The 26562-nt window shown below is 36.8% G+C and overlaps 1 protein-coding gene across 8 annotated transcripts in view; it reads left to right on the top strand.

The window, feature by feature from the left end:
- The window catches only part of LOC138157165 (histone-lysine N-methyltransferase EZH2), a 108749-nt gene that overhangs the window by 29148 nt on the left and 53039 nt on the right, over positions 1-26562 (top strand). For all 8 annotated transcript variants that reach the window (XM_069082734.1, XM_069082700.1, XM_069082684.1 and 5 more), the window contains exons 2-3: positions 8368-8472; positions 22016-22139. In XM_069082734.1, the coding sequence (XP_068938835.1) occupies positions 22023-22139 (117 nt within the window). In that variant the 5' untranslated portion in view covers positions 8368-8472; positions 22016-22022. The remainder of the gene's footprint in view (positions 1-8367; positions 8473-22015; positions 22140-26562) is intronic.

Raw genomic sequence — 26562 nt, 5'->3', positions numbered from 1 at the left:
GTGTGTGTGTGTGTGTGTGTGTGTGTGTGTGTGTGTATGAGTGTGTACGTAAAACTATACTATACACACTTCAGTTTATCAGTCCTTTCTCTGAAGCTGGCTAGATTCTTCATAGGTCCTTTGTAGTTGATTTTGGTATTTATGATACTCAGAGTAACTTAGTTGTTCACAGTTATTCTTCCAACAATATTGTGTTACTGTATACAATGTTCTCTTGATTCTGACTCATTTCACTCTTTATTATTTCACGTTGTCTTTCCATTGTTTTTCTAAAAATCATTCTGCTCATCATTTCTTATACCACAACTTGTTTAGCCATTCCCCAATTGATGGTCATTCCCTCAATTTCTAGTTCTTTGCCACTACTTTGGAGATGTTTTAAAATTTTAGAAGATATAAGTTCTTTTCCTTTTTCCCTAATCACCTTGGGAAACAGATTTAATAGTGGTATTGCTGGGTGCAAGAGTGCAAAACCCAACTTTTGTTTTTTAACCCTTTGGACATAATTCCAAATTGTTCTCAAATGGTTGGCTGGCTCACTCACAGTTCTACGAATTAGTGTTCTAATTTTTCCACATCCCCTCCAACATTTGTCATTTTCTTCCTCTTTTGTTTTAGCCAGTTGGATAGGTTTATTTTATATCTTGATTACTTGCTAAAATTGTTTCAACTAACTTTTTAGTTGAATCTCTGGGATTTTCCAGGCATAACATCATATTGTCTGCAAATGTGTCCATTTTGTGTCCATTCTGATTCCCTTAATTTCATTTTCTTTTTAGCATTTCTAATACAATATTAAATAATATTGGTGATAATGAGCATCCTTGTTTTACTCCTGATCTCATCTTCTAACTTATCCCCATTACAAATAATACTTGCTGATGGTTTTAGGTAGATGCTTCTTATTTTAAGGAAAAATCAACTTATGTCTATGCTTTTGAGTGTTTTTAATAGGAATAAATGTTGTATTTTGTCAAAAAGGCTTTAATAGTCTTTCCTGTGTTAAACCATTCCTGCATTCCTGATATAAATCCCACTTGGTCACAGTGTATAATGTTTGTGATATTGTTGTAGTCTCCTGTTTATTTAGGATTTTTGCATCCATATTCATTAATCAAACTGGTCTATAATTTTCTTTCTTTGTTTTTGCTCTTCCTGGTTATGGTATTAGCACCATTTTTTGTTTCTTAAAAGGAGTTTGGTTGGACTCCTTTACATATTCTCTTTTTCTTTTTTGCTTTTTTTGGAGAGCAATTGGGGTTAAGTGACTTGTCCAAGGTCACAGAGCTAGTTTTTGTGTTAAGTGTCTGTAGCAAAAACCACCCCAGCGTCCCCAGGGTTGCTGCTAACACAGGTTCTTGGATCTGCTTTGTTAAAGGAAAGCAACTCAAAATGGCTTAAACAAGCTTACTTTAACCAGTCAAATATGTATCATTTACCTAGTTCAGGGGAAAAAGGTCAGTGCCCCGAACTTCAGAATATACAGACAGAATTATCAAGACAGAGAAACAGATCAAGTAGACAGTTTCCAAATTGTCCAACCATTACATCCATACCAAATCAACATCTGGTTTTTTTTTTTTTCAAAGCCAGGGGATTCTCAACAACGGCTTCCCAGAGTTTCATCTGACCAAATCACAGAACACTTCTCAAAGTGAGCCCCAAAACAAAGCTACACATCAGGGCTTATATAGCCTTCTCCTGGCTCAGAGAATGGAACAACCTTATTGACTCACTGGCCAATCAAGAAGTATCTACTGAAAAACAAGCCTCCCACCCCAGGCTCCAGGTGCACTTTAGCTTAGGGGCAGGGAAGATCTTTAAAATTTACATTCCCATTACATTGTCTGAGGTTGGATTTGAACTCAGGTCTTCCAGAATCCAGGGCCAGTGCTCTATTCACAGTGCCACCTAGCTGCCCCTCCTTTGCATATTTTTTCAAATAATTTATTAAATATTGGGATTGGTTGATTTTTAAATGTTTGGTAGAATCACTTGCAAATCCTTATGCCCTTATGCTTTTTTCTTAGGAAGTTCATTTATGACCTGTTCAATTTCTTTTTCTAAAATAGGTTTATTTAGATATTCTATTTTCTTCTTCTGTTAATGTAGGCAGCTTATATTTTTGTAAGTATTCTTCCATTTCACATAAATTGTTAAATTTATTGGCATATAATTGGGCAGAATAGCTCCTAATAATTACTTTGATTTCATCTTCATTAGTGATAATAGTCACCCTTTTCATTTTTGATACTGGTGATTTGGTTTTCTTTTTAACTTCTTTTTTGAAAATCATATTAACCAAGAGTTTATTGGTTTTTCCTTAAAGCCAACTCCTAGTTTTATTTATTCAATGGTTTTCTTATATTCAGTTTTATTAATCTCACTTTTAATTTTTAGGATTTCAAATTTGGTGTTTAACTGGGGGTTTTTTCTTTTTCTATTTTTTAAAAATTGCATACCCAATTAATTGGTTTGTACATTCTCTATTTTGTTGATGTAAATATTTATAGATTTGTTTTCCTTAATGCTGCTTTTGTGGCATCCCATAGGTTTTGGTATGTTGTCTCATTATCATTATCTTTTTTTGTGATTTTCTTACATCGCTCATTTTTTTAATGTGTGTATGTGTTTATTTGCTTTAACTACATTACAATTCTACCTTTATAGAGAAAACCTCTTCTTTTAAAATATATATATATATATATATACATTTATATTTCCAATTACATGTAAAAACAGTTTTTGTCATTCATTTAAAAAATAAATTTTCACTTCCAAACACTCTTCTTCCCTCTGTCTGTAGGTTATACAAGCACAGTAATGCAAAACACATTTCCATATTAGTCACATTGTGAAAGAAAGCACAGTAAAAAAATATATTATGCTTTGATCTGCATTCAGACTTCATATAGCACTTTTTTTCATAATCCTTCAGTATTTTCTTGGATCATTGTATTGCTGAGAATAGCTAAGTTATTCACAGTCGATCAGTTTACAATATTGCTATTCCTGTGCACACTGTTCTCTTGGTTTTGCTTAATTCACTTTGAATCAGTTCATGCAAGTCTTTCCAGGTTTTTCTGAAAACATCCTACTTATTATTTCTCATAGCAAAATATTATTCCATAACAATCATATAGCCATTCATATCAGCCATTCTCCAGTTGGTGAGCATCCCCTCAATTTCCAATTCTTTGCCACCATAAAAAGAGATGCTATAAAATATCTTTGTACATATAGGTACTTTTTCTTTTTCCTTTAAAAAAAAATCTCTTTGCGATATAGACCTAGTAGTGCTGTTGATGAGGTACAGGCTATGGGGTTTTGTATCAGGGACTTGATTCCCCTCTGTCCGTGGGCCCAGAGCTCTGGAAGCAGCTTCCTTGCTGTTGCTGCTGCTGCCATCTACACTACCCTGGGGCTGGACCATGCTACTCTTTCACTGAGTTCACACAGAGTTCCCCCACTGACCTTCTGTAATGCCAATCACAGCAGCACACCTGAAGACTGATGCTGTGAATAATTTTAAGTCTAATCTCATAGCCTAATGAACTTTATTTATTCAGAACTAAACATTCAATAAAGCTATGCTATATGTTAAATGTTACCTTCATAGCAACATCCTTAAGCAAAACATCTCTCTCTCTCCACATTTCATAACACTTAGTATGTCATATGGTACATAGCATATATCATTGCATTCAGTAGCATTCCCCAAATTACTTGTTTACACAATCAAGGGGTCCCAGGCTAGAGTCTTCTGTAGCAAAATACATTATGCAGCATATATTATTGCATCCCCAAAATCAGGGTGTCCCAGGCTGGGGTCTTCCCTAGTATGACGCATCCTTAAGGGGTAGCAGAAAATACCACACCATCCATGCGTAGGTCACTGTAAGAGCAATCTCTTTAATCAACACCAAGTATCCAAGTAAAGTCCTTCTTCATCTTAACTCGAAGTTGACTTCCAAGTCATGGCTCTTTCTCTGTGGGCTAACCGCTTCTGACTCTTGCCTGGATTTACATGTAGGCAGCTGTCCCTCCTGCTGCATGTCTCAACTCATGGGACTGCTTCACTCCAGGCTTCTCTCTGACAGCAGGCTCCAGGGGCTCCTGCCCACAGCTTCTGCCTCTGGGAAAACAAAGCTTAACAGGGCAACAACAATAAGGACATGCACCACTAGCATTGTCATCTCAATTCACCTCCAAAGTCCAGAGGTTCTGTATTAACAGCTCAGTTTACTTTAACAGTTCTCAAAAGGGGTTCAAGCTAAGCCTCCCTTTCCTTGGGCAGGTCTCTGCCCCATAGTTCTATTCACTTTCAAAGTTCAGAGGCTCCCTTCACAAGTCTCTGCCATCAGAGGTCTCTTTCAGTCCCACTTAAGCTGCTTCTTGCTCTGAACACTCTCACTCTGTCAACACTGGCTCCCTTAATGCCTGCTTTCTCAACACTAGCTCTTTTTATATACAGTTCTACTTAGCATCTGGTTGGCTACAGCTCACATGTACGTATCTGATTGGTCAGAGCCCACTTGTACATGTCTGATTGGCTCAGTGCAGAGGCTTGTGAGATTGAGACACAGAAAAACAGCAAAAAATTCTACTTTGTTTGCTATTACACCTTCCACACTGTCCTTAGTGTTTGTGGATTGATAATTCTGGAAACCACCACAACTGCTGGTGATTCACTCTCCTGAAGTCCCTCCAGCCAGGGCTGGTCCTGGCCACCCTGAGGCCAAAACCGAGGACTCATGTGGGACTAGGCTGAGCTCCCAGTGGGCTGTGATGGACCCTTCTGGTCAGCCTGCCAGGTTGTCTTCAGATGGAGGTTTGTTTCTGTCGTTTTTGTGGGTTCTGTAGCCCTAAAGTTTGTTTAGATTCATTTTTTTTATAGGTATTTGAGGTGGTTATGGAGGGGGAATACAGAGTTTTCCTGCTTCTACACCGCCATCTTGGCTTCACCCCCTCTTATTTGATTTTTAAAAGTCCTTTTTAAGCTCTTCTAAAAACTCTTTTTTGGCTTGTGACCATTTTACATTTTTCTTTGAAGTAGAAGTAGTTGTTTTGACTTCACTGTCTTCTTGAAACCAGATCTTCTCTATCACCATAGTAGCTATCTATAGTTGGGTTTTTTCTCTTTTGCTTACTTATTTTTTTTAGCAGCTTTTTTCTTGGCTATTAACTTTGTGTTAAATTTGAGCTCTGGTCCCAAGGTGTGGGAAATAAGATCTCAAGGTTGAGGTTTTTCATGCTGTTGCTTTCTAATTTCTCTCCTGGGGCCTGACCTCTGGTATTTTTCTCCACCTCTGAGCAGTGACCAGGGCCCCTAGCCATGCTGTCATGCACAAATGCCCTTACTTTTATTTCCTGCAGTCAGCAGCTTACCCCTCTGCTATGGAACCAAAACCTGGGACTCAGCTCACCTGTGTGGGAGTAACCATATCCAGCAGGGCCCTGCCCCTTCTTCTACCACACTCTCCAGCCTGTACTTGCTCCAACTCTTCTCCCATAGCCAGAGCTTGGGACCACATCTGGTCAGCACACCTGGGCCCTGTATCCAAAACCACTGGGGGGCCCTGCAGTCTTCTCCTATTTAAACCTGACCCCTAAACTGTCCCTCAGGTTTGTTAATTCAGTGGTATCTGCCAGAAGGTATCTACACTTCAGTAAAACTGGACGATCACCGTAGGATATCAGGTCTTTGCTAATGACTTCCCAAGTTGTCTTAGGCTAGATAGTTGCTTTACTCTGATTTCTAATTAATTTCTGCCACTCTAAAGTTCATTTTATAGACAAGGTTTATTTTAAATTGTTTGTGGGGGAATATGGGAAGGCCAGGTAATTTCCTACTTTATTCCACCATCTTCTTGCTACTTTTTTATTATATCATTTCATTTGCCCTGAACTTTGCATTGTGTCCTCTAGTTGACTAATAAATGTAAATATGTTAGTGGAGATTCATGAGCTATGGCTTTCATCAGAAAAAGACTCACAGAGTACCTTGAACTTGGGATACTTGTCTGGGGGAGACATACATTTGAATTGTTGTATTATATGTATATATATTATGTTCTCCTGGTGGAGCAAGTATAAGCTTCTTGGGGCAAAGACTTGTACTCCAGATCCTAGCATTGCACCTTTCATAGCTGGCATTTATTAATATTTGTGAGTCAGTGAATGAATGAAATATATGGGAAGATATGGAAAAAATGTAAAGAAAGAATGAACATATTGATCATTACTATATAAAAAGAAAATGAATGGATAAAAATAAAGTGTTGAATAGATAATCAATAGAAGACAGAATCAGTAGGTGGTAAGATGTGAGAGCTATATGTATTTAAAGGCTTTTAAAATTTAGTTTGTAAATACAAGTTTAATTGGTGTTGTTTAAAATTAAGTTCATAATTATTTTAAAAACACTAGAGAACAGTTACAAAACAATATTTAATAAGTTCAGAGAGATGTAGGTGGAAGGAATGTGAAGTAAGGGAAGCACTTATCATTGCTTGGAATTAATATTGTTGGGGTTTTTGAAGAAGTGAGTTTTGAGCTGAACTGTGGAAGTATTAAACATAGATATACTGGATACTAGACTAGATTGGAGGGAGAGGTGGCACAAAAGAGAGAGTGCTAGGCCTGGAGTCAAGAATACTCATCTTTCTGAGTTCAAATGCAGCCTCAGACACTTACTAGTTGTGTGACCTTAAGCAAGTCACTTCACTATGTTTGCCTCAGTTTCCTTGTCTGAAAAACGAACAGGAGAAGGAAATGGCAAACTATTTCAGAAAGCCCGAAATGGGGTCACGAAGAGTTGGATGTGACTGAAATGATCGAACAACAACAGCAGCAATATTTCTGGTGGTAGGAATGATATGAGAAAAGGCTAAAAAGGGGGAGCAAATGAGATGTGTAAGAAATAATATCATAGGGGTTTTATTGGTTAATAATGAAATGGGTTTGAAGGATAAAATCCTGGGAGGGGAGAAAGTGGTGGAGGGCTAGGAAATGTTAGATTTAATATGATAGCCAGTTAGGGTGTTAGTTATCCACTGCCTTGTGGATTGTATGGGAATTCAGGAGAATCTAAAAGGCGGTGTTCAGCTAGGGCCAGGATTAAAAAGTTCTGTTATCTAGTGCAGCAAATTATAATTTACTTGGCCTCTCTCAACATTCTATTGGTCTTTCTCAGACTTGCTGCTCAAGTTCTGACTCAGGCTCCTTTTTAGACATTGCTAATTTATTATGTTCATTCAGCTTCATGACTGACAATCCTAACTACTCATTTTGTTTTCTTCTTCAGACATTACTACCACTGAATCCTTTTAGTTCCAAGGGGTTTCCTGTGTCACCAATCAGTTTTTCTTGACTTACAGCATGATTTTGCTACTACCTTGCCCCATGAATGCACTGAGCACCTGTGATTTTATATTTCCTTTAAGTACAAGGGGTCCCAAACCACATCTGCCTTGAGGCAGTGCCAGGGCATGGTGGGGGGGAGGATTAGAGAGTAAGGAACAGTGTAGATGCCACCAAAAATTCTAGAGCAGGGCATACGAAAATACTGCTTGAATATTTGTAAGTAGGGAGAGGATCTATTAGCGTTGGAATAGACCAGTGTGGCGAGAGACTAACTCTAGTGGGATATGGTTGTGAAATGATGAAAACCTGAACTATGGTGGTGTCTTTGGAAATAGAAAGGAAGGGAGTGGGTCAAAATGAGAGAATTTAGAAGAATAGATGGGTCCAGTGAAAAATGAGATTAGGGTTGAATACAGACAGATGTTGATTTGTGGGATATAGTTAAGAAATTTCATCATCCTCATCATAAAGGTTTCCTTTAGATGAATATACTTTGTAGACTTCTAAAAATAAGAGACGCTCAGAAATTTAGGAATCATTTGTGTACAGGTAATAGTTAAAACCATAAGAATACGTGAATTTTTCAAGGGAGTGAACCTGATGAAATGTAGATGTAGCAGGGGACCTAGGATTGCTACAGGTAAAAGACAAAAATGTGTCTTATGTAAAGATGATGCTTTATGGTTTAAAATATGCTTTAGATTTGTTGACTCTGGTCCTTATATGTAGCTATTGGTTGTGTATTACTGTTTCTATTTTGCACATTGGAAAACTGATGTTCTGAGAGATTAAATAGCTTGCCTAGATCCCATAGGTAAGAATTTCTGGTGGTGTCAGGACTTGAGCTCAGGCTGTTTTTGTATTTTACCATTATGTGGCCGTGGAACCCTGTAGTGACAGGGCAGAAGTGATTACTGACAAGGCAGCTTATGTCAGAATGGTAGAACACGAGAGCTTGGAGGGACCTTAAAGACCATCTAATCCAAACTCCTTGTTTTACAGATGAGGAAATTGAGACCCAGAGAGGTGAAGTGACTGCCAAGGTCCCACAGCACGTCAGTAACCGAGCTGGGACTGGAATCAGAGTCTTCTGATTCCTGTTCAGAGGTGAGTGTCAGTGATTCAAATTTAACAAATACTCATTATGGGCCTACTCTGCTGTGAGGTGCTGGGAACACAGTAGCATAAATGAATTAGTTGTTTTCCTCAAGCAGTTTTTAGCCTATTGGGATTCTGTGCTCTCCAAATTCACCCTCCCTAATTTTCCTCAGAATGATTTGGAAAGCTAGAACATAGCCTGTTTATTTTGTCCTTATTTATCCAATGGTTAAATGGCCTTTAATTTTAGATATGTCATGGTGAAATGGGCAAATTTGTAGTCCTTTGGTATTTTTTTTTTTTTTAAGCAATCGGGGTTAAATAACTTGTTCAAGGTTACACGGCCAGTTATTTTCTGGGTGTGGTGCTGAGTATCTGAGCCCGGATTTTTTTTTTTTTTGATCCAGGTCATCCCGACACTGGAGCTGGTGCTCTTACTCGCTGAGCCACCTGGCCGCCCCTAAGCAATTGGGGTTAAGTAACTTGCTCAAGGTTACACGCACGGCCAGGTGTTTCTGGGTGGGTGCCCGGGATTCGATCTCCAGGTCTTCTCAACACTGGAGCCAGTGCTCTTACTCGCTGTGCTACCTGGCCACCCCGTCCTTTGGTATTAAATTATAATTGAGCACAGTAACATGTTCCTGACTTATCAAAAGAATCTTGTTTAATAGCACATAACTTTCTAGACAAATTCCAAGGAATAAAGAGATTGAAAATATAATGAAATCCAGTATCATTGATAAAGAAAACACATTTTATTTTATTTTTTTTTGGAGGGGAGAAGGTAGGGCAATTGGGATTAAGTGTCTTGCCCAAGGTCACATGGCTAGTTTTGTGTGAAGTGCCTGAGGCCGGATTTGAACTCAGATGCTCCTGACTCTGGGCTGTGAGTGCTCTATTCACTGCCACCTAGCTGCCCCTAATAAAACACATTTTAAAGTAAAAAATATTTATGATGAATTGATCAAAGTTTTCAGTTATAAAATATAAGAAGACCTAGACCTGTGATTTCTTCTCTTTAAGGCATTCCTGATAAGGAATGTTATTCTACTAATGTAGTTTTTGACATTTTTTTTCCTACAACTTAATCTTAAAGAGTTAACAAGATACCGTCAGGTATCATGTAGATGATCATCATGGGATATATCAGGTACCATGTAGTCAGTACATGTCAGAGGTGAACCTGGTCTTCCAGGCCCCAGGTCATCTCTTTGCCCACCATACCATACTTTTCTATAGATATAGTTAAAATCATGAGAATAAAGCTAAGTAAAATATTAAATGTTATTTACTTATCAGTTAAATTTGATGCACAAAGTATTTCATTTAATAAATTTATCCTAGTAAGAATATGAGAGAGAATGGCTTATGAATTCCTTAGACTAAATTCAAATTGTATATTTAAATTTATATTCGTCTTTGTTTCTCCTTAAAGATTTATTTATGTATTTGTTTGATCAAAGGTATAAAGTGTTTTTTAATATCATTTATAGGATCATGAATTGAGAACTGAAAGGTGACCTTTGGGGTTCTAGTATCCAATTCCCTTTTTCTGCAGATAAGGAATCCAAGACCTATACCCAGAAGGGAATTACTTGCTCAGTCACCCAGCTAGTAGGTTTCTAAGATAAGATTTTAGCAAAGATCTTCTTGCCTTCAAGTTCAGTACTCTGTCTACTATCCTTTGCAGTCTTATGGTGGCTTGGGGCTGTGAAAGGACTGCAAATTAGCTTGAGAGATTGATTTGTCTTCTGGATAGTGTTAAGATCCTAGAATTTGGACTAGGAAACCAGAGAAGTTGTTGTGCTGTTTTATTTAGCTGTCTCACATTTGTAAAATACTTGATGTATATCTCATTTGATCCTCACCACAACTCTGGGAGGTCAGTGCTCCCCAATTTAGATGACAAAACAGAAGCATCCCCAGCTAGCAAGTGTCTTAGGCAGGATTCAGACTTGAGTTTCAGCCTGCTATGCTCTATTCTTTGTGTGTGTGTCACAGACCCCTTTGGCAGTCTGGTGAAGCTGATAGACTCCTTCTCATGTTTTAAATACATAAAATAAAATACATAGGATTACGAAGAAAACCAGTTATATTGAAATAACTTATATAAAGAAATCCAAGTTCAGAGAACTCAGGTTAAGAGCTCCTGCTATACAATATCACTGACAACCTTTTCTTGAATACTTTGTGTAGTGAGAAACTCACTATTTAATAAAGGAACTCGTTCCATTTTTTAACTTGTTTAATTGTTAGCAAATTCTTCATCATATTAAGTTGAAATCCTCTTTTTAAAAAATGACTTTTTGTCCTGTGGAATTATTTAGAATAAATTTAATCCCTCTTTTACATGGCAAATCTCTTCATTTTCCAAAGTAGGAAACGGGTTAAAAGAAGTTCTTATTTGTCAAGGTTAGGTACCTTTGAATCTAAGTGCAGGATTTTACTTCTGCCTTTATTAATTTTGTCTTTTAAGTTTTGACCCATGCTTGCTATCAAGATCTTTATCATCTTTAATTTTGTCAGTCAGTGTATTAACTATCTGTTCATGTTACACACAGGTTTGTTGAGCATGCTTTTAATGTTTTCATTCTAATTCAATGTTAAAGATGTTGAAAAGGGCAAGACCAAAGATGGAGCCTGATGTCAAACTCACTGGACTGTGTTTACAAAATGTATCACATTTTTCTCTCCTCCCTCTTTTTTTAAAAATTGGGACAGTCTGACTGTCTTTAGTCTTATGGTATCTTTTCTATTCTGTATGAGGTCTCAAAAATTGCAGAAAGTATTTCTGTGTTCAAAGCTGCAGATACTTTGCAAGTACTTTCAGGGCTCTGGAATTGAATTTGCTTCATGTGAACTCATTTAAAATAACTAGATACTTTCTTACTGTATCTTCATCTGTCCTGTCTTGGCCTTCAGTTGCAATGTAAAATTTTTTAATTGTGTTTTTGTTAATTTGACAACTATCAACATGTGAACATTTCAGTAAACAAAGAACAGAAAAAGAGGATTGTAAATGAAACTGACCTTTTATTCCCTTGTAGTTTTTAAAGTTGTGAGTTTGAGAAGCAGGATGACATGGTGGATAAGAGAACTGGTCTTAGAAGCAGGAAGACTTATGTTCAAGTCTGCCTTTCTTTTCTTTTTGTTTTCCATCACCATCTACCAACTCTATTACCACACCTCCATTTCTTCAGTTCCCTCTCATTTATGAGTGCTTTACCCTTTCCAATTTTAAAATCACTCTTGGTATTAGAGAGGGCAGAAGCAAAATAGGAGTTGGATAGTTCTGCTTTTGCTCTCATTTGTTAACATATCAACTTGCTGGGTGGGACAGCTGATCCCAGCTTTCCCTCCTTCCTCTGAATGGTGTTTTGAAAACAAAACCGAAACCCTTTTTGTTTTTTGTAATTGTCTTGGAGTTCTTATTTTAAGGTAAATTGGTGAAACTTGAGGTGAAATCCAGATTGCCTTGCCCTTTTGTTATTGTTTGGGAATTGTGCTGATAAGTACTTTACAAATAATCTATTTTGGTACTTAAAACAACCCTGTGAGAGGTAGGTGTTGTTATTATTCCCATTTTACAGTTGAGGAAACAGGCAAAGAGAAGTTAAATAGCTTTCCCGGGATCCCATGGCTACAAGTTTCTGATTCTGGATTTGAACTCAGGTATTCCTGACTCCAGGCCCAGAAAGAATTCAGTCCACTGCTCTTGCTTTGTTTCAGTCTTTAATAGCAAGGACTGTGGCCAGATTACTTAGCTTCCTGAATTGTTATAAAATGATAATAATATGGTACAGCCTGCCTTAATTAAGACACTATGTAAATGTGAGGAGGGTTGTGCAGTGCAAGAGCTTTGCATCTGTGTGGGTTTTACTGTATCCTTATTTCTTACCTGGGTGCACTACTTTGGGACTTCTCTGACTGGCTTCTCCACCATCCTCCTTCTCATCATCCTATAGGATCTCATTATCCTTGGGTCTCTATCCCCTCACTACCTCTCTAATTGGAGGAGTGGGACATGGGGCTATGAACTGCAAACCTCCATTTAAGGAGAGAGCTCGGCTTAGACGTCTCATTTCTCACTACTTTCGGACTTCTTTCACTGACTTCTCAACTATATCTCTTGTACCTTCTCTTCCCCACTTCATTCAGCTTCCTTTGGTATATTGTCTTCTTTCCTTATATTTTAAGTTCCTTGAAGGCAGGGACTGTCTTTTTTCACGTTTTTATCCTTAGTACTTAGAAAACTGACTGGTGCGTAGCAGGCACTTAATAAAGGTTTATTGACTATTGGTATGAGTAACAGATTTTAGCTATACAGAGATAAACAAGGGACTACCTGCTACTGTTGATAGTAATTCTACTTCAGTGAAACTTTTTTCCTTTTAATAAATAGTAAGCTTCAATTGATAATGAGAAGACTTTTATTATTGAAATTTACAAGGTTTAACAGAAGGGTTTAAGAAATGCTCAAATTTTAAACTGTTACAGAGTTAAATCAGCCTAATTACTTTATTTCATTCAAGAAATGCTCCTTTTTTAGATGTTCATGAAACATCTCATAATAATAATGTAGTCCAGAGTTTTTCCAGGAATAAAAATCAAGTTCTTTGACCTGTAGTATATAGAATCCGTTTTCTGCCCTTTTTTGAAAATCGTGACCTTTGCCATCTTTAGTCCTGTGGCATCTTTCCCGTTCTTAGTCTTAGAAATATCATCTATATTTTCAGTAGTTAGATTTGTCAGATTCTTTTCAGGACCATAGGAAGATATTGTTTCTTAGGGACTCCACAAGGGTAGTATTTGTCCTTTTTGCTTCTACACTTATTTATCTTGACCTTCAGCTTCCTGTTAGTTATTCTTATTTTGTCCTTTCCAATCACAAGATCATTTTCTTCTTGTTAGAGAAAACATACACACATAAGAATTGGACCACTTTGCCTTCTCACTGTCTTCTGTTTTCAGTATCTTGTCCACTTCGATCAGTAGTTTTATCCGTTTGATCCCTTTCCCCCGCAATATAACTGATATTCCCCTCTCCATTTTGTTCTTAATATATATCCCTTGCCAAGCTCAGCTCATTCTAAACTTTAGCTCTCCTGGCTGTATTATGAGACCATGCCATGATTTTGTATTCATCCTCCACCACTTGCCATTTCATCTATTATCTATACTTAAAAAATCTCAAGTCAGTTGATGTGTTAATCTATTACACTTCCTTTATTGGACTTAGAGATTTTTTACACAGAAAACACATTGTACAGTAATGCTACTATTATTTTTTAATTGCTATTTGGAATATCTTAACTCACAAAAGGGAAGGCCTTGTGGTCTAACTTGAAACACTTGGAAAAAGAGGCAAGGGTAAGACATACTGGCATCATAGTCTCCTGAGAAACAAGAATGCAATTTATTCTCCAGAAAGATAGGATACATTTATAACTTAGGAGGAATTTGGAGGAGCTTTTTTAACCTAGCTAATATTCATTTTATGCTCTTGTGGATCCTCCTTGTTTGGTGTAGGATACCTGAATGGTCTCAGAAAACAGGGTCATTAAGGAATGAGGAAGAAAGTCAGAGGTTTTTTTTTTTTAAGGAAAGCACATTGTCTTAATTAGGTTTTAGTGATTGGTTTCCTACTTATGAGCATGAGCAGGGAGGTGCCAATGCATTGGGAAGCTAGAATTTCATAGCTTATAAGGTTCCAAGCATAGAATATTCTAGCTATGTGGTTTTCCAGAAAAGGGGCAGAGACAGGAGGGAGGAAGGAAGTACCAGGCAGAAGGGGCATCCACAACAGACACAGCCTGTCACAAGGGAGCCTCTGTCCGGAAAATCAGTTTTTTTCAAACTATTGTACTCCACCCCTCAACAGACTGGCTTTCCTTTAAGACAGCTGGGCATGCAAATTTTCTTTGCCAACTGTATAGCTTCATAGTGTGACAGTAACATAGAACACAAAAGTAAATCCATTTGAACCATGGATCCTGGAGCAGTGGTTTCAAGAACATAGCCTTCTTTTCTTTAGCTGATCACAGATACAAAGATGGTAGTGGAGTTCCCTTCCATATACACCCATTCTTTTCTATTTTCCCTGGGGTGCTGACCTCAGTAGGTTAGTATATCTCTTCTGGGGGATGTACTTTTCTCATATCATTTCTTTCTTAAAGTCTAAAGTTGGAATATAATATGAAACACACATCAAGCAGATGGTTCTCCTTCCTACATCCCTAGCTGGGATTTTTTTGAAATTAATATTAAGTGAACTAGGTATTTGTTTAAGCCAGACTTTCATGTAGGTCCAACCCTTTTTTGCATTTGACTCCAGGACAATGAAGAGTCGCTTGTTTCCATTGTGAGGTCTGGGTCTACTAGGGACAGCATTCAGAGACCAGGGAATCGAAGGGGTGAAAAATATCAGTGAAAGGATAGGAAAAAAATGGACAAATTGTTTGCCTTTAGGATTATTTTTATCCATTCTGTCCATCCTAGAATTGTATATCTGAAGATATCAAGTTTAATACATATGGAATATCTTGGAGGTGGACTTTACTATCTCTATAAAGAAGTATTTTCAGTTATCTTCCTAGATTATTCCTTTAGTAATATTGTCTGGCAGTGATAGAGGGAATATAGAAAGACCAGTGATGCTAAGTTCTGAGGCCTGTGCTTGAAGAGAGAGATATGTACCTTGATCTTAGACAATACTATCTGGTGGGCTATGGCCCTTAATAGTAGAGGATACCCTAGTTTTATTCTAAAGAAAAGCATAGCCAAATTCGGAATAGTGTTAATCTCAAAGTCTAGGGTCATCTACCATGCAGAGAAGAGACCATTATATTCTGGGCCATCACTGTCAGAAGTTGTAAGCACTTGACCAGAGTATAGTAGCTAATATTCATGTAGTGCATAAAGATTTGGAAAGTGCTTTACACATATTCTCTCTTTTCCTTATTACGGTGTTTTTATAGCAGCCCTATGGGATAAGTGCTAGTACTACTATCTCCTTTTTACAGATAAGGAAAATTAGGCTAGAACCACAGTGACTTGCTCAGCATCCCACAGCACCACTAGAAGGTGATTGAGGATTTGAACCCAGAAACTAGAGTGGTGACTGTTGAGTGGAGAAAAGGGGACAGAGACAAGTGATGTTGGAGAAATGGAATTGACAAGACTTGGATTATCATTGGCTATCAGGGCAGAGGGAAGCATTGGGAATTACTACAAGATTCATCAGCCAGGCTGTGACTGGAAGGATTATAGTCAACAGGAATAGGAAAAGTAGGAAGACAGGAGGGTTTAAGGAAAAAGATTAATTAGTTTCTTTTGGACATGTTGAGTTTGAGATACCTATTTTAGATCTGTCCAATAGGCAGTAGGAAGTAGTTAAGGCAAGAGACTGGGACTTTTTTTCTTTGTCTTTCTCCATTTTCCTTGTCCTTTAGTTTCCATTTCTAGCTACAGGTGTAGGTGAATGTTTTTATACCTTTAGTTGACTAATTCCTCATATATCCATTAGAGAAACTGTCTTCTAATTTTTATAGAACATATTTTTGCTTTTTACCAGCTTGCACAAAATGAAATATATTATTCTAAATGTAATTTGAAAAAGAAAAGGGGTAGCCATTTTTATCCTTTCTGGTAAGAAATGTCACAAACAGATCAAAATTTAATTGACAGTTGCTTGTTTTGATAATATGTGTTTAAACTCAAATGAAACTTGTGGTGTGTAGCTTTTTCTTGTTATATTCCTAATCTCATTTCATTTTATTGTACCTTCATTAGAATAGGCAGCTTCTAGTGTGGAAACCCCCCTCCAATAATTCATTTTGGAAATTCACCTGTAATTTATAGTCTTAGGGACATTTTTGGGAGGAGGGATGAGTTTATAAGTGATTTAACCCTTGTAACCTAACTACTATCTGTCAGAGGCAGAATTTGAACCTTGATCTGATTGGAAGGCTGGGCTCACTATCCATTACATATGTCCAGGTGCCTGGCAGCTCTCTTTGTATATTCTTTTAATCTTTTCTCTGAGTTTTAATTTTAACTTTTTGTCAACAATTTCTATCCTTGTTTTTATGTGACGAGGTTTCCTAATTTGCTTTTTATGTTGAATTTCATTACTGATGTTTGTATGTTTTATTGTACAAATGAAGTAAAGTGAACTTAAACATTAACTCTGAAGCAGAACCCTGAACATATTTTTAAAAATTATTGTCATATTATATTATTTACTATATATTATGTTATACTAAAAAATTATTAACTTTTACCCTACCTTTTGAGAAAGTTTTTTTTAATGAATAAAGGAATTAAAATTAACAGATAGTTTAAACATTCTCTCCCTCCCATTGGAAAGATAAAAACAAAATCATATGCATAAAAAATTTAGATAATCAAACAAAAGAATTTTCCACATTGTCCAAATCCAAAAAAATATCTCATTCTGCATCCTAAGTTCATTACCTCTCTGTCAGGAGGTTGATAAGCCTGCATTATCCCCAGTCTTCTGGAATCATGGTTGGCCATTGTGTTGATCAGAGTTCTTAAGGCTTCCAATTTATTTATTTTCATAGTGTTGTTGTTATGTATATGTATATTTACTGTTTTCCTTGTTCTGCTTACTTAGCTTTCTATCAGTTTATACAAGTCTTGTTATGTTTTACTAACAGAGTATCATGTATTTTATTACATTTATATACCTTGGGGTTCAGTCATTATTTAACTGATGGGTACCCTTTAGTTTTCAGTACTTTGCTATTAGAAAAAAAAAGGATTATTGTAGTTTTTTTGTTCTGTGCTATTAAAAAGAGGGTTATTGTAAATATTTTATACGTATGGATCCTTTTCCTTTTTCTTTGATCACCTACATTCCTAGTGCATAGCTAGGTCAAAATTAATGTAAGTTAGAATAATGTGAAATTTAATTTAGTCAAATTATAAATAAATGCCAGATTGTATTTTAATGAGTCAAAATTCACTTAATGCAACCCAGAGAGGCCCCATACAGGTTGGTATATATAATGGATTGGGGGCCCAGCCTTCTAGTCAGTTAGATCAAGGTTCAAATTTTGCTTCTGACATGTAGTGGCTTATAACCTCTCATCTCTCTACACCAAACTATCTCTAAGACTATAGATTACAAATGAGTTTCCAAACTTTATCAAAATTCCCAATGCTTCCCTCTGCCCTGATGTCCAGTGATAATCCAAGACTTGTTTTAGGAGGTTTCCATACCAGAAGCTTCCTACACTGCTGAAAGTACCAAAAAATGAGGAAAAGCTAGGAAAAAACAAGAACTATAGGTTCTTTATTTCTAGTGAGAGAGCTAGTAAAGAATTTTGACATGTCACTCCATGACCAATCTGCATTTATATATTGTCTTTTGTGTGGATGTGATGTGCAGCTGTGTATTATATTGCCAACAGTCATGTTAATTTTTTTTTAAAAGCCCTTAACAAAATGGAAGATGGAAAACAAAGATAGAAACACTGTCAGCACAAAAAAGAAGGGGTTTGTTAATAGAATAAAAATGATGTAAATGAATAGTATGACATGATCATAGCACCCCTAAGATAGAACGAGATGTTGGAATGCCTGGATCTATGGCACAGAATATTATAAAACATGCAGGTGAAAGAAAATAAAAAGAAAAAGTCGCATCAACTTTTAGTGGTTTGCAAAAAGCTACAAGAAATTGAAGAGGTAAGTGACAGAAATGGAGCATCCTTTAACTATAGATTGAAGATTGTAATAAAAAAATGCATTTTGTTTTGCAGAGTAGTCATTGAGACAAAAACTTCATACTTATTTAAGGCAGTAATAGAAAATGGAAGTGAAGTGAATAATGAAGAAACTTTTACTATAAGCATTGGTTGGTTAATTGGATTGCTTTAAAAGTTGAGTTCTCTTGCATAATTTAAAAATTTCTGGAGAGGTGTCTAGTACTGATGAGGATGCAGCAGTTAATGTTTTGGAGAAAATAATCGAAGAAAGTGGATGCACTGGTCAAAAGATTTTTTTTAATGTCAACAAAACAAGCTTGTGCTAGAAAAGAAGGCCTTCTAGAGCTTATTTCTAAGAAAGAAAAAGCCTCACCTTGAATTTAAAGGGTTACCTAATATTTTTATTGGGAAGTAACGCAGAAGGGGATTTTAAATAAAAACCAGTTCTGTTCTATCTGTCTCAAAATTCTAGCTCTCTTAGAGACCCCAACCATTGAATACTTCTAGCTCTTTGATGATCAAACCAGAAAGCTTGGGTGACTGGCTGTTTTTTGAAGACTAGTTTTCAAGTTATTTCAACTCAACTATTGCAAAATATTTTCAGGACAAAAATGTCAAAGTTGAATCATTACTGATTTTAGATAATGCTCTGATTATCCACTATGCTTGGTTCATTTTATGAGAATGTGAGCAAGCAAACTTGCAGAGATACGAATAAAGTTCTGCGCACCTTTCTTTCAGCATATGTTTTCTTCCCTGGGTGATGTCTATGAGGGCTGGTATGGAAGTAAGAATGGTGGACTGGTAGTGAATAGGGTGAGGAAGAAAGGCTACTGACACTTACAGGACTCCTTGTGCCTATTTGCCTGATGATGGCAGTTGGTAAACAGTTACTGCTGGTGGTGATGAAGAAGGTGGGCCCCCTCTCCACATTAATTTCTCCCATCAGTGATGGCTTGGGGGGCTGGGCTGAAACAGGTCTAGTGGTTTAGAAGACACTGCTATTTCCAAAGCTTGGGTTCAGGGTACTGAACTGTTCCTATCGGGATCCGAAGGGAGATGGTAGTCAAAGTGGTGGTGATTTGACTTGTGCAGTACATGCTGCCTACTGTCTCTTTCCAATTACCCATCATTTGTATTGATCTTAGATGATTCCTAGACTGGAGGAAATTATATGAAGCCTAATGACTTTGCATCTTTACTTCTCAGAGGTGCAGGCAAGTAGACATGGAAGCATATTTCAGAGTATGAAGTACCTCATAAGTACTGCTTCCTTTTTTCTCTAGGGGTTCTCCCAAGTCTCCATGACTATTCTTTTTAGCAGAATCACCCAAGCTGCTTCTTGCTTGATCCCACAATTAAAAATACTAATTTACAGGAACATAACTAAATCATCATGGCCTTCTCTTTTTCAACAGCAAGCAAACTGACCCCAAAGCTGAAGAGCCTCTTTGAGCCTCTTCTGTGACAAGGACCATTAAAAAAAAAAGTGTTTCATCCCAAAAGGATTTGTAAATCAAAGTGTCATGTTTAGTTAGAGTATTACTTCATTCCAACAAAACAAAATTAAAAGATAAACTGCACTACAATTATAATGCACTTTTAAGGTTTGCAAAACTCTTGATATAAATTATCTTATTTGAGCCTTAAAACAACCCTGGGAGTCACTATATTATTGTCCCCATTTTACTGATGAGGAAGTTGAGGCTCCGAGAGTTTAAGTGCCTTGCACCAAGTCACACAGCTAGTAAATATTCAGAGACAGGATTTAAATTCCAAATTTGACATTCTGTTCACTTGCTTTACATATGCTCTCCATCTTTTGAAACCTCAATACTATGACCAACTTCAAATGATGACTGAATAGATGTTAAATAAAATTAAAAAATTAAAATTAAAAAACAGAACATAAATGTTATAATATTATTTTTCTCTACTACTCTATGTAATCAGAAAATAATCTGCTTGTTCTCCCTGACCCCCCCCCCTCTGAAGTTGCCAATTTCTTTCAGGGGTATCATCATTTTACCAATCACCCATGTTTGTAAACCTTAGTATCATTTTCAACTTGTCTCTTATAAATCTAATCTCTTGCCATATCTTGTCATTTCTTTCTGTATAACATCTCCACGAAACTACCATCCTAATTCAGGCCCTCATCACCTCATTTCTAGACTTAAAATTGGTCGTGTTGAGTCAAATCACTTACTACTCTAATCCATCCTCCACTTAGTTGCCAAAGTGATTTTCCTAAAGGTTCCAATGGCTCTCTAGTCTACCTCTAAGTCTCTAAGAGCAAATGTAAAGTCCTTTGTTTGGCATTTTAAGCTCTTCACAATCTGACCTTTTCTACTTTCCCAGTCTTTTTATGTTCTACTCCCTTACCTCTACACCCTCTCTGTGATTGTTATACTAATCTACTTGTTTTTCACATCCTCCATCTCCTTCTCTGTGTGTAAGGGCTCTTCCCTTGAACCTCCAACTCTTAAAATCCTTGGCTTCCTTTAGGATTCTATTTAAGTATTTTCTTCTTTTCCTGGTCCCCCAGCTTCTGTAGCCATCCCATCTAAGTATATACCCACCCTCCTTGTATTTATCTTGTATGTTCTGATTTGTATATGTTGACTCCCTGGTTAGAATGTAAGCTCTTTGAGGGCAGTGACTGTTTCTTTATATCCTCAGGCGTTAGTGCAGTGTCTTGTATGTAGTGCAATCCATTAATAAGTGCTTATTGATTGACTGATATGGGAAGTTAACAAAAATATATATGACTAAAAACCATTCCTCTGTGGAAAGAGTGGTTAAAGGATAAGAACAAACAATTCTCAAAACAGTTTCAAAGAGCAGTCACATAAAAGCTTGCACCAAATCATTATTAAGAGAATGCAAAGCAAAATAACTGTGAGGTTTTACCTTACACTTGGCAAAGATGACAAATATTGCCAAAGGGATCTGTGGCACAAAGAAAAAGGTAAAGAGCCCTAAAATAAGGGGATTATTGTATGTGGAAACCATTTTGGAAAGACAGGGTTGCTAATCCACTGCTATTGGAGCTGTGACTTGATCTGAATATGTTGGAAAGCAATTTGGAATTGTGCTAAAAAAGTGATTAAAATGGATCTTGATGGAAATTGCTGTTAGGTGATGTAACATGTACTGTTCCTTCATCCAAGCAAGGTGATGTAACATGTACTGTTCTTTCATCTGAGCAAATAGTCTTGGGCATTTGGTAAAGGTAAAGAAAAGAGGAGTTTATTAGGTAATGTTAAGTGGAAAAAAGGTAAGAACTCTATAATGAATTCTTACTATAATTTTTAGACGTTATGTATATTAAACTTTATTTTCCAGTTTTTGTTGTGTGTGGTCTTCCTGTTTTATTTAATTTTTGATTGATCTTTTTAAAGATTATTATCATTTTATTTCCTATTTCCATTTCAGTAACCAGATATTTTATATGTATTAAAGGGGGTTTTAAAAAATGGTCAAAGCTAGCTTATGGCACTATACATTTGACTTCTTTATTATCATTCATGTTTTTAGTAAAATGATTATTTAGAGATGTTAGAGCCTTTGTAAATGCAGAGTTTATTTAAAGATGCATTTTATGGTTTGTCCTTGTTATGAAATGCTTTTTTTTTCCCTGAAAATGTAAATGTTGTACAGGATGGGTATATTTCTGCATATGACAGACTTTAGCATAATACTTTTTCCTTTATTGTTTTTATTTACTCAGAATTGAAATAGTGTTGAATTGAATGTAACTGATCAGGTTTAGATTATGTAGATTAGTTATTTTAGTATGAAACCATTGCTTTCAGGATAATCATGGGCCAGACTGGAAAGAAATCCGAGAAGGGACCAGTTTGTTGGCGGAAGCGTGTAAAATCTGAATACATGAGATTGAGGCAGCTCAAGAGGTTCAGACGAGCTGATGAAGTAAAGGTATGAATTTCTCTTTTTTTTTTTTAAAGTAATTTTATTTTTTTTTAATTTGAACTTAAACACCAAAAAAAGAACATTTACATAAACAGAATTAAACACAAAGAGGTTTGTATATGAAGCATTGGATTTCCATTTCATATCACTTACTTAAAGAAGTAAACAATAGATTCCACATATTACTTTCAAAACTGTTCTGTGTTTTTTTCTGAAATTTCTTCTTTCTTGTGTTTTTTTTTTTCTTTTAATATTTCAGTGGCCTTTTTGGTGGTGTGTTGCAGGGGGAATATCATTGCAAATCTACTCTTCCCATTTTAATTAACTGCAGTTAAAAAGCAAGAGGAAGGGAAAAAGCTTCATGTAACAAATTAACACTCAAGCAAAATGAAACTACCTGGGTAATACACCTAATGATAGGTCCTATGTAGACATGGTTGGTCATTGCATTGATCAGAATTTTCAGATCTTTCAAGTTGTGTTTTTTTTTTTCCTTTTGAAGTGCAATTGGGGTTAAGTAACTTGCCCAAAGTTACATGGCTAGTTTTATTTTTGTGTGTGTGTGTGGGTGTTAAGTGTCTGAGGCCGGAACTGAACTCGGGTCCTCCAGAGTCCAGGGCCGGTGCTTTACTCACTGCGTCACCTAGCTGCCCATCAAGTTGTTTTTCTTTACAAAGTTGTTTTCTTTATATAAATTGTTCTCTTGATTCTGCTCATTTCACCCTGGTTCAGTTTACACTACCTAGTATTCTGTGAAATCTCTTTCGTCATTTCTTTCAGCACAATAATATTCCATTATGTTTATATATCACAGTTTGTTGAGCCATTCCTTAGTTGTCTAAGAAGCAGTTTAAAGCAGAAGTTTCTAGTTTTTTTTTCTTTTCTCTCTTTTAATCGCCCTTGAGGACGAGGATGATGTTTTTCTTGTGCCTGTTCCTTCACCAGTATTATTCTTCCTCTAAAAATCCACACCCCCAGTTCTCGCTTGTTTCCCTTTTAAGATTAATATATTTTTACTCCAAACTATCTGTATGTGTGTCCAATCCTCCTTTGTTTTTTCACATCAATGAGGTTCGTCTGATGTCCACTCTCTTTCCATATTTGTATATTCTCACACAACCCAATTATGAGATGTTCTACTTCCCCATTTCTTCCTTTCTCCATAAATTTATTGCTCCTTTTATTCTCCCTTCTCTTGCTCCTTAAAATACAGCTTATCTACCACTAGGACCTCTTAAACCCTTTAAAGACATTAGTTTCCCAAGGATTATTTGTTTTTTTATCTCCTGTTATTAGAATGTTAGCACTATCCACCTACATAGAGCTCAAATAAATTTGCCTTTCTAATTTTCTGCAGACTTTTGTCTTTGTATTTCAAAATAGCTAGTTGACTGTGGTCTTTTCATCAGAAAGGATTAAAAGTCTCTTCCATTAAGGGTCTACTTTTTTACCTATAGGCTTATACACAGTTTTGCTGGTTAATTAATTCTTCTTTTTTTTTTTTTTAAGCAATCAGGGTTAAGTAACTTGCTTAAGGTTACAGTTATTTCTGGGTGTGGTGCTGAGTGTCTGAGCCCGGGATTCGATCTCCAGGTCTTCTCAACACTGGAGCCGGTGCTCTTACTTGCTGTGCTACCTGGCCGCCCCTGGTTAATTTATTCTTGATTGTTAGCTATCTTTTGGAACATTGTATTCCAAGATCTCTCGTTTATAGTAAGAGCTGTCAAGTCTGGACTGTAGTTCCTTGGTATTTGAACTCATTCTTTTTAAGCTGACAGTATTTTTTCTTGATGTGAGAGCTTGGTATTATTTTGTCTGTGACTTTCCTGAGACTTTTGAATTTCCTTTCAGAAGTAATCAGATTATTTCTAGCTTTAGTTTGCTCTTTTAATTTTTTACAGTTGGAAAGTTTTTCATTTATGATTTCTTGAAATACAGAGTCTAGGCCTTTTTTTTTTCATCATGCTTTTCAGGTACTTCAGTGATTCTCAGATTATTTCTCCTTGATTTTTTTTCCCTAGGTTATTAGTTTTTGATATGATGTCTTATTTTTTTCTTTTCTTTTCTTCAAATCTTTTGACTTTGTTCTAATATTTCTTGTGGCATGGAATTATTGATTTGTTTGGTCTGTTTTAGTTTCCAGGGAGTCCATTTCTTTGGTAAGGTTTACAAACTCTTAAACTATTCTTCTGATTCCTTCCTTAAGCTTTTATTTCATTTTTTAATCTCTTGTTTAATTTTACATATTCCTGAAGTACTAGTGGAAAATCCATTTTTCCTGTGAGTCTCTGCTTATAGTTGTTATGGAGTTACTCTCCTTTTAGGATTTGTAAAAAAATTTCTATATTTGTTCATGCCTTTAAAAAAAATTTTTTTTGGCCTTTTTTGGAGGGCATTTGGGATTAAGTGACTTGCCCAAGGTCACACTGCTAGGTGTGTGTGTGTGTGTGTATGTGTGTGTGTGTGTGTGTGTGTGTGTGTGTGTGTGTGTGTGTGTGTGAAGTGTCTGAGGCCGGATTTGAACTCAGGTCTTCCTGACTCCAGGGCTGGTGCTCTATTCACTGTGCCTCCTAGCTGTCCCAACTCATGCCTTTTTTGACTTCCACAACTTTATAGTCTTAGTTCCTGAATTGGAGATTTATGCCAAAGCCAGGTTCAGTCCCCAGTTCCACTTGGGAGTATGATCCGCATTGCTTGGTCTCACCTGGGTCCCTTTGGACCCTCAGGGCCCTCTGTGGCATTTCAGAACAGAGTGCCAGGGACCTCTGAGTCCATCTCTGTACTAGTTGAGAGTTTGCTGACTTCTCTGCCTATTGGTGTTTGCACTGCTGATGGCCTTGCTTTCCTATTGCCCATGGGCTTCCCGGCTGTTTTTTTTCTGTAGTTCTGAGGTAGAATTTGCATACTGTAGTTTCTTACTGGATTTTTTGATCATTATTTAGTTTGGTAGGAATTTCAGGTATTTATTGGGGCATATGAGCAGTTTGCCTTCATTTAAGCAGTCCTCTAGACCATTCTTCTTCCTTAGTTGTTGAGTTTGGTATCTGTTTTTCTCTCTCCTCCCCAATTCCTGCCCTCATACTAAGGGACTTCAGTATACATACTGACTCTCACACAAACACCCAAACCAGTCTTCAGCCTTATTTCTCATGAACTACTCTTTCAGCCATCCTCAGCTATACATAAAGATTGTCATACTCTTATTGGTCTTGCCATTACCCACCACCATGTTCAAGAATTATGAAGTCCTCTCATCTGATCTACTTACTTTCCATCTGTACTTCTGCCTTTCCTTATAAAACATCCACACGATGACCTCTAATCATATCCCCACAGTTCTCTCCCAGGCCATTTCGTCTGTGCTAGCCATTCTCTCCTCTTTTCCCCAGCTTGACCCCTTGGTGAACTAGTTCAACTTTTAAGTCCCTAGCTCCCCTTAGGATTTTCCTGATTGTGCCCTGCCATTCCTCAACCTTGGATCACTCCCACAACTGCCTTCTCTCCTACATATGTGCTGAATGAAGGTGGAGAAAATCATTCAACCATTCTGACTGGGTCCACTACAAATTTATGGTATACAACCTCAACTGGGCCTTCACTACCTCTAGGCAATTGCACTATACCTCCCTTTTTACTATCCCATTCTCCACAATGGCACTTCCAAATTTATCCATCTCTCCTCTAATCTCACATGACTTCCCTTACCCCCACTCTCTCAGTTGAGAATCTTGCTTCATGTTTTACAGAAAAAGTTGAAGCTCTTATCAGTGAACTCCCATTGCTCTCCTCTTCATCGTGTATCATTATGTGCCTTCTGCCACTAACTCTTCCTTTAGTTCTGTCTCACATGAAGAAGTGACCTTATTCTTTACCAAGACTAACTCCTCTACCTGCATAAACAGTCCTATTCCATTTCTTCTCCTTCAATTATCTTTGATTTCTCCTTGTCTGCTGACTCCTTCTGTTGTCTGCAAACATTCCCATGTCTCCCCTATCCTTGAAGAACTCGCTTTATTCTTCCATACTCATTAATTTTTCTATATCTCTTCTGTCCTTTATTATTTATTTAGCTAAATTCCTTGTAAAGATGGTCTCCAATAAGTACCTCCATTTTCTCTTCACTGCCTCTTATAATCCAGCTTCTGGCCTCATTATACCACTGAAAATGTTCTCTCCAATGTCACCAGTGATCTCTTTTTTAATCCCAATTCATTTTTACCTCTTTGCAGCTTTTAACACTGTTGATCATTCTTCTCCTTGGTACTCAGTTCCTGTTTTTGGGACACTAGTCTCTCCTGGTTCTCATCTTATATCAATCTCTTTTTCTGAATCCTCATCCACTTGATACCCTCTTAACCACAGGTGTCCCTCAGTGTTCTGTCCTGGGTCCTCTTCTCTTCTCCATCTATATTACTTTACTTCGTGATCT

Source organism: Petaurus breviceps, unplaced genomic scaffold (assembly GCF_028583685.1).
Source record: "Petaurus breviceps papuanus isolate PSGF00001 unplaced genomic scaffold, PetGlider_PUasm1.0 112, whole genome shotgun sequence".
NCBI lineage: Eukaryota > Metazoa > Chordata > Mammalia > Diprotodontia > Petauridae > Petaurus > Petaurus breviceps.
Note: the sequence above shows the minus strand (reverse complement) of the source record. Positions and strands in the feature narration are given on the sequence as shown.